General features: G+C 31.8%; 1 protein-coding gene across 1 annotated transcript in view; it reads right to left on the bottom strand.

Moving 5' to 3' along the window:
- Positions 1–1,868: 1,868 nt before the first annotated feature.
- The window catches only part of LOC149131771 (uncharacterized), an 18,130-nt gene continuing 9,998 nt past the window's right edge, over positions 1,869–10,000 (bottom strand). The window contains 1 exon segment of the mRNA XM_089337819.1: positions 1,869–3,469. Coding sequence (XP_089193945.1) covers positions 1,955–3,469 — 1,515 coding nt within the window. The 3' untranslated portion in view covers positions 1,869–1,954.

Here is a 10,000-nt window from a genome sequence, read left to right as displayed (position 1 = left end):
TTAGTCGATCGAGAAATATCCCACGTGGAGATGTATTCGATTGAGAATTTTCAGCATACTGATCGAATAGGTCCTTATTAGCAGATAGTGAGGAGATCCGATAGGAGACACTTTCCATAATAGATTTTAGGACTGAGGGGAGTTGCAGGAGTCCATCAGTTTTCGTAAGCCCTGGGAATGTTAGGCGCCTAATCAGGCTTTTAGCAGGCGTTGCTATGTGGTAAGAAGCTTGCTTCCCAACCTCATGGTTTCGGTTTCAGTCCCATTGCGTGGCACCTTCGACAACTGCATTCTACTATTGCTTCGGCGGACCAAAGCTTTACGAGTCGATTTGCCGATTTGGTAGACGAAAATTGAAAGGAGCCAGTCGTATGCATGTGTGTGTGTATGTGTGTGGGTATGTGTGTGTGTGCGGTTGTGTGTAAGTGTGTGTGTGTGTGTGCGTGCGTCTTTGAGTCTGTATTCGTTCCCCTCATCCTCACTTGACAACCGGTGTTGGTGTGTTTACGTCTCAGGTAACTTAGCAGTTCGACAATAGAACGCGACAGAATAAGTATTAAGCTAACTAAGTCCTTGGAACGATTTCATCGACTACAATCACACGCAAGGTGATGCTCCAGCACGACCCCAGTCTTATGACGCAAACAAGTGAATGAATAAGTAAACAAGAAATATAAGACGATAGCCTTATATCCAAGAACTTCTTAGCTTCCCCACGTGTGTGTGTGTGAGTATATATATATATATATATATATATATATATATATATATATATATATATATATATATATATATATATATATATATATATATATGCGTGTGTGTGTGTGTGTGTGAGTACGTGTGTGTATATATACATGTATGTGCATATAGACATATGACTATATATGCGTGCTTTTGTGCGTTTTATAATGCCAATGTATGCAATGACACTTTGAACAAGAAAGAAAAAAAAAACACGCTTTTTGTTCTAGGAATCACCCTATAGTAAGTATCATAATTCAAGTAAAACATTGCTCCCCGTCAAACATGTTAACGGAAATCGTGAACTATTGATTGCTGTGAAGAAAAGGTGTGATTTACGAAACTAGAGTTCATCAGTTACGGTATGACATATATGAAAAGTTATCATTTTCTTAAGAAATGTAATGCATAAAATTCGTTGGAAGTCTTACTGATCGTGCCTGTCTTATTGCCTTAATAAAGGTTCAAAAATATAATGATTTCGTGTGAAGTGTAGATATATGTTCTGTTTGGGGAAGTAATCGTTACAAATTAATTTAATGGTGTTATAGTCTGTTATATCATTAACACCAATAATACAAATTACAATAATATAAAAGTAGCAAAATTTCTGAAACCTTGCCAAATGGAAACCAATTTGAAGTAACATTAACATATTTAGCTATCGAACGAGCAGGAGCGTGACTACCTAGGAAACCGCCCGACTGAAGGGATCAGCATCTTTTGGTTTAATAACTGTACTTGGAATATTTTAAATGATATATATATATATATATATATATATAATATACACACACACACACACACACACACACACACACACACACATATATATATATATATATATGTATATATATATATATATATATATATATATATATATATATATATATATATATATATATATATATATATATATATATATATATATATATATATATATATATATATATATATAAAAGATAATAAGAGTGAAAACACTACAGAAGGCTTGTGTTACATGGTTAAAGTATATATTTAAATTATGTCAGAAAAATGTTAGAAAAATGTTAGCCACAAGTACACACACACACACACACACACATACACACACACACACACACACACACACACACACACACACACACACAGGTACTTTAATTAAAAAAAACATGCCAGTAAATTCTTCTTCAAGCCCCTTTGCGGTAGTTCTACAACAGAAGTGCATAGATTAATTCTTTAGTTTTAGTTTACTCTCTAAAGCCTTTTTCTTCAATCGCATGAGATCCATTTTCATTTGATGCCGCTCTTCTTCCATTGCCATTCTTTGTCGATGTTCTTGCTGGTGCAGTTCGAAAATCTGTCTTTCAAATGGACTCAGTACAATATTGAGTTGTTCGTAAGATTGGCACACACTTCCAGATTGTTTTCCTAAAGCATGGTTATAGATGCTGACACTGTTGTCGGTAATTCTTGACGAAATCTTAGAAGCAGCCACGTGAACAGCTGATCTGATGTTTGGTAGGCATGGCTGAGTACTCATATGCATGTTATGACATTTGTCATCCAAGTGTCTGGCAGCGGAACAGTGGTGTCTGCAAACTACATTAGTTGCTGCCATATCTCCTGATCCTGCTGTCATATGGCGCATCCGGTGACACTTCAACATTTTCATTGAACAGTTGTTAGGAGAAAGCTGACCGCAAGATCAAACTATGTGCATAGCACCTGTCATGTCTTTAGACTGATTAGCTGATGTGAAGCCGTCAGCTTGGCACTCAAATGGAAAATTCTTGGGTGTAGATTGTGATGGTAAAGAGGAGAGGTGATGTAAATTGTTAGTAGAAGCAGACAATAGAGAAGATGGAGAGGAAGAAGTAGTAGAAGAAAGAGGTACAGTGGCAGGAGAAGAAAGACCTGAGGTAGTAGTGGTAGTAATAGTAGTAGTGGTAGTAGCACTAGTGGTATGAGAGGAAAGACTAGTAGTGCTATTAACAGCAGCATGAGAATGATGTGAAGAGCAGGGTTGAGAAACATTCTGAAGCTGTCTATGAGGGGAATGAGCAGCCCTAGAATACCGGCGCCTTCGTAATGGCACTAAAAATCCAGGCGAAGAATAATAAACTGCAGATGGTGATGAGTTTTCACTATTGATGGTTGAATTTGAAAATTTATCACAAATAGTTCTTATCCGTTGAGATCTCCTCAGTGCTGGTAATGACCTTCTAGATTTATATGACGATGGCTCATTGCAAACGCGTTTGGATGTAACTTTATGTCTATGAACCGATGCTTGATCACATAACCCACAACGTATCCTTCTGTAATTAACAGGACTTTGAAGCTGATTCATTATTGCAGAGTTCTTAGGACTGGGTAGGATTTTCTGACCCCGATTGTTGTTTGGAAAATGTATAGATTTAGAATTCAGTTTTGTCGAGTCACGTTTCTTATGTACTTGACATTTGCTATTCGTTGATGTTTTAATTTTTCTCAAGTCAGTAAGTTCAGTTCTTTTCTTACTGTATTTAGAAATAACTGAACTTTGATTGGCTTTACGTTTAGACAAAATTTGAGACATCACAGAATTCTTCATTTTCTTTAAACTGTTGTTTCTTGAATTGGCAAATTTATTATTTACTGTTTTAGGGTTATTTGAACTATCAGTTTGAACATTTTGAAGTTGGGTAGGATTTGCATGAAGATGATAGGGTATATATGTAAGGACTTGGCAATAACTTAGGTACTAACGTATGCAAATCTTACTGTGAATAGACGGTTATATGTAGATGTACTGTAATGTGTAACTAAATTTTGTATTATGCTATTTATTGTACTAACTAATTATGCACTATTATTATTATTATTATAACCTATTTTCTAATTTATAATTATTAATTAATATTTAAAAAAGGATTTTTTTAAAGTATAAAATATTCTAATTGAGTTATTTATATTTTTAATAGAAGTAACAATAACAATTAGAAGTAATAACAAATGGAAGGAATAAGCTAAATATTTTCTAAATCTAAATATTTTATTCGAAATTTTATCCTTAGCTGCAACATTTTAAGTAACAAAGTTCTTGTTGTGCACTTTACCATATGTAATAACTTGTCGTGAATTTTTCCAAATGTAAAAACGTGTCCAGTACTTTTCCAGATTTGTGATCTTAAGAATATTATCTCTCGTGCTCGCATTTTTCTATGCAATAGCATTATGACCTATTTGAAAAATATATTGCTATATGTATTAGGGGATATATATACATATGCATAGACAAACACACACACACACGTACTCATATATATATATATATATATATATATATATATATATATATATATATATATATATATATATATATATATATATATATATATATATATATATATGTGTGTGTGTGTATGTGTGTGTGTGTGTGTGTGTGTGTGTGTGTGTGTGTGTGTGCGTGTGCTGAAACGAAAATAATTGAGGCGTGGAAGGTGTTTATAAGCCATTTAAAATAACACAGGTCGCGGTCTCAAAGCGACGAAAATATTTTGACAAATTAAATTTAAACGTTGAAGTGAATCTAACGGATTTTGTGTGTTATTTTAAATGGCTTATAAACACCTTCCACGCTGCAATTGTATATATATATATATATATATATATATATATATATATATATATATATATATATATATATATATATATATATATATATATATATATATACATATATATATATATATATATATCGGTTAACGTTCCAAATTCGGGGGATAAAGACCTATTCACTTTTACCAGTTAATAATATTGCTAACCTCCCTCACCGTAGAAAAACACCAGTTAGTTTATTTTATTATCCTCAGGAGATCTTCACATCAGTATATCCATTAGTTTCTATAGAAAATGCATGTTGTCGGCAGAAAAGAAATAAGGACTTGGTAATTAAGGAGAACATAGATTTATGTTTCAAGTTGTATTGTGCAGTTAATCACGACTTACCACTTCTGTACCTCCATTTTTACTTGCAAATTTTGCAGCGTGCACTGTGTTACAGCAGAAGCATATGCGGATACAGAAATGAAAAATCGTGATTGACTGCATAATAAAACTGCTTATAAGTCAGTCTCTCTGATAAGTCAATCCCGCTGATAAGTCAGTCCCTCTTCTCCTTATTAATTTATATGTATGTATTTATATGTGCATATATATATATATATATATATATATATATATATATATATATATATATATATATATATATATATATATATATATATATATATATATATATATATATATATATATATATATATATATATATATATACATACATATATTAGAGTTATATATGTCTCTAGCAATTTTCTAACCATTTTCATAGAAAGTGATAAACTGAATAGGTGTGTCTATAAGGTGTATATAACGCCACAAAACCCAAAATAGGATAAAATATAGATCTTAGCCTATTCTTACAATAAAGAGGTGATCAATGCAATACAGGCTATAAGAAAAGCCACGACATTGATATAATCATTCAAAAATGCTTGACGTGAAACTCTGAGGAACATTTTGTTTTCTGGTTAAACACTATCGTTTCACTACACCTTTCATATTCGTGTGGTAACTATATGCTTACATCTGTGAGCCTATACATACATACGCATGCACACGTGTATATATATACACATACATATACACACACGTATAAATATATGTATACATGTGTGTGGGGGACGGTTAAAATATATGTATATCAGTAAAAATTAAGAGGCGCATGCCTTACGTAAACAATATTTTCTGGATGAAATACAAAGGCAACAAACGGAAAATTTAACGTACATACATACATACATTCAAACATACATACATTCAAACATACATAGATACATACATACATACACACATACATACATACATAAAAACTCCGAGTTTCGGATGTCAGGGCGGAAACCCAGAAATCTCTTCAGAGGCGGAAATCTCTTCAGTGCCAGAGATGGCGGCGTGGGTTTTTGCCCCGACATCCGAAACTCGGAGTTTTATCATGGCTACCGAATAATTGTCATTTATTATTTACAGATAAATTCTTCTATTTACATAATATTGAGGTCTCTTTCTTTTGTTGTCTTACCTTTTCTATCAATATATATATATATATATACATATATATATATATATACATATATATATATATATATATATATATATATATATATATATATATATATATATATATATATATATATATATATATATATATATATATATATATATATATATATATATATATATATATATATATATATATATATGGGGGGGGGTATACATATACTTATATGTGCGCGTGTGTGCCTGTGTCTGTATGTATCTTAAAGTGCCAAAAATCTATATTGTAATGCAAAATGAAACTTCAATGAAGATATACCAGATACTTCTTTCAGTCGGTAAGAATCGCCGCAACAATGGTAATACTTAAGAAGAGAAGTTGAAGTAATTTTATAGTAAAAGTGAAAAACCATTAAAACAATTGCCGTGACGGATACACACATACCAGATCAACCAATGAAATATATATGCACACAGCGACGGTTGTTATGTAGAAATTAATCATCAGAGCTTAACAACCTCTAGAAATTTCGGCAATTTCATAGAACCATTTTGAACTTAGTGGTTTCGAAGTGGCAACAGCCATAATAGCTTTCCTTTGTGTTTACATATTAAGTACAATTCATTTATTTGCAATAGTTACTATTGAAGTATACGGTTTTATTGTGGCTGGAGATTCGAATAAAATTTAGGTTTGTATCTATAATTTCACTTCATTATGCCCATGTTTGGTGTATGTATATACGTGTGTGTATGCATTTACGTGCGTATGTGTCTATCTAAGCGTATGCACGTAATCATACATAGTTATAAATACAAAAATAAGCATGTTTCTCTTTCTTTATACATACAGGCGCAAACGCACACTCATAAACAGACACAGACACACAGAGATACACACATACACACTCTCACACACACATTCACATGCACACGCTTGTACACACACACAATATGCTGATGTGAACGCATATGTGAATTTTTAACGTATTGTTAAAGGAATGTTTATAGTCATCTAGTTAATACAAACATAAATTCAATTATTAAGTAACGAAATTTAGGTAATGGCATTTATTATTCATTTTTCATTCGTTATTTATCATATGGATTCATATTTGTACTACTTTTATCACAGTCGTAACATCTGCTTAGAATGATCTCCATTATATCAGTGGAGGTTTTATCTGATCTTGGTGCTTTGTTCTCATTCTGTTCATTTAAAATTTTATATCGTCTTCTAATATAAGTATATTCTACTTATATTCTTCGTAGCAGCAGATTTTAATCACTTACCGGAAAACTATTTATAAAAATCTGAAATGAACACTTGCTATTTGCATCCAGTTGTACAATAAACTGACAGTAGACAATTATATTGTCTCCCGAATTCTTTCAATATCTTTTTCTCTTCTATTAAGATGTCGATGCCCATAGCAATGGTAGCTGTGGTAGAAGATCTAGTGCCATTACCAATCGAACAGAATTGTCCAACATTTAACAAATTAGTTGCCCGTGTGAACCATTTAATCGCTTTCGTCGTGATATGTCCCGTTCGAATATTTACGATTACTCGATGACATTACTTCTATGGATCATATGTCTTCCTAAACTAAAACATAGATTAAAATGTCTGAAGTTCATTTTTTTTTCTAATGAAATCAGGAGTACTATACACACACACACACAAAGACGGAATGGATTAAAACGACTACAATATACTTGATCGAAGTTTTGACTTAGGGATTGTCAACCACTGCATATGTTTTCTCTACCATTGCTACAAATATGAGCCGCAAGTATTTCATCATTAAAGCAACTATACTGAACCTCGGTTTTTGGATCCCATCTTTTATATTTACGTAATGATTCATCACAATACGGGAAGACTTGGTAAATTACTCGGAAAAACAAAGATTAGAAAATCACAGGAAAATATATTATTGATTATTATACATATTGAGAGTATATTCATGCAGTATACAGATTCAGTTGTGTTATGATGAAGGTTGGACAAACATTTAGATAAATTTCAGGTGACAATGAGGAATTTTCATCTGGATAAGTTAAATTGATTAGTAGTATATATTGTAGAATTTAGAATGATCCAAATTCTCAAACAGCAGACAAGATTAGAATTTGGCGGAAAAGTATTCTACATCAATTCATTTAATTTATATAATACTTGCAGCTATTATTTACATCTAGAATCGTTGCTTCCGTTTGGCTTTGAATTATTTAAAAATCTAACTGGTACATAACGTAACCACCTGTCAATTAATTATAAACATTAAATTACTTCATTCTCAATGTCATCTAATTTATTTATTATTAAATGTATTTAGCTTTGATACGAACATTTTCAAATATGTTTCAGTTTGCTTACAGACTTTATAAATTCTAGTAGTTTCTTCCTTAGATATATTAGTCTCCCGTATAATGTATTTCTTTATAGATGTTAAATTTATTTCCAATTATTTTGTTGCACCTATATGCATAATTAAATATTTCAAAAGTATTAAGACCGACAAACTTCAAAAATTTACAAGCATGTAATGATTTTTGAAAGTATTCATGTTAACAAATGTTAGTTCACATCAATTAGTATCAAACACACTGAGCCCAACAATTATCATGCGGTAAATATCACAAGAAATTTGATGCATTGACAGCTTTCAAAACCACTGCCTATTAAGTCTCAGCTTTATATGAAGTTTAGGCTTCAAACAGCAATAAGCATTGTAATATACATTCACTATATTATAAAAGTTTTCCATTTCTTCTTTTCATCAACTATGAAGACCGTTTAACCTCCATTGCTTAAAATTTAATTCATAAAGAAATTCTGAAAACAAATCCCATTTTGTAAGATCATCTGACATATTTTAACCGTACCAATCTTACAAATTACATCGAAGAATTTCGTGTGTGTGTGTGTGTGTATAGATAGATATGTCGGTCACAGCTTGAAAGTACATGAGAGGTGATGTAGGAATCAATGTCTGATATTATGCACTCACACAAATTATACACACAGAGTCAGGTAGGTAGATATGCATGCATATACAGATACACATTCATGCATACATACATTTAGCCATGCATATATATGAAAGAAAGATTCAGCTATGAAAACGTGCCTCTGAACGTAGAGGATTAAGATCAGTATGACCTATTACCAAGGTCAAATAATGTTCCGTTAAGAACATTACATTACTTATATATCACCATTCTTTTCCATTGTCTTTTATCATGGCATCTGCCACTCCATCCCTCAGTTAGTTTCCTTCTACTTATCGGTTTATCTCAACACATATATGTGTGCAGGTGTATAATTTTGGTACGCATAACACACAAACGCACACTCACACACAAACACACACACACACACACACACACACACACACACATTTTTGGTTTTCTATATTCTTGCCTATCTAACGTTCATTTCAATCTCTTTTTATTATGATATTTCCATTTACCATTATGCAACGGGGAAGTTATCTTTTCAACAAAATCAATGTAATATCTTATTACATGTGCTCAGCTGCTTACATAGAGGTATCGTTGCTCTTAACTCTTTGAACACGTCTGCAACGTAACATTGCAATAAATGAGAAATTACTTACTCATATGTTACCTTACGTTACCATGAGTGTCAATGCAGCACTGTAAATCGATACTTCATACCTTATAGTCCGAAAGTAATAATATACAACTGAAAATGTGATGTATATTAGAATATGGGATTCTGCTCATAGCAAATTACATCTTCTTAAATAACTACAGATGCTTTATAATATATCCTAGATAACTTATATAAAAATAAAAAAAGGTAATAATAATATATTCAAACAACAATAGAAACTACGAAAAAGACCTCCTTTGGGATATACTTTCGGTGTGTAGGAATCTCTTTGATAATTACTTTCTGCAAAATCAGCAGAATCGACAAATGGCAAGTTTATGAAAGAGTGGTAGTCATAAATCTAATTTCAAATGTTCTGTGAATATGTATCAATAACTCCAATACATCTAAATGTATTTTTCCAGTATTATTAAAAAAAGTAATTATCATTCAAAATATTGACTTTAAACACTAGAAAAACGATTGAAGTTATTTTAGTAATAACGTAAAATCGAGCAGAAAAGTACATTATGTATTAAAAAGTGCTTTCCGCGA

This window comes from Octopus bimaculoides, chromosome 19 (genome assembly GCF_046866305.1).
Source record: "Octopus bimaculoides isolate indiv1 chromosome 19, ASM4686630v1, whole genome shotgun sequence".
Classification (NCBI taxonomy): Eukaryota; Metazoa; Mollusca; class Cephalopoda; order Octopoda; family Octopodidae; genus Octopus; species Octopus bimaculoides.
Note: the sequence above shows the minus strand (reverse complement) of the source record. Positions and strands in the feature narration are given on the sequence as shown.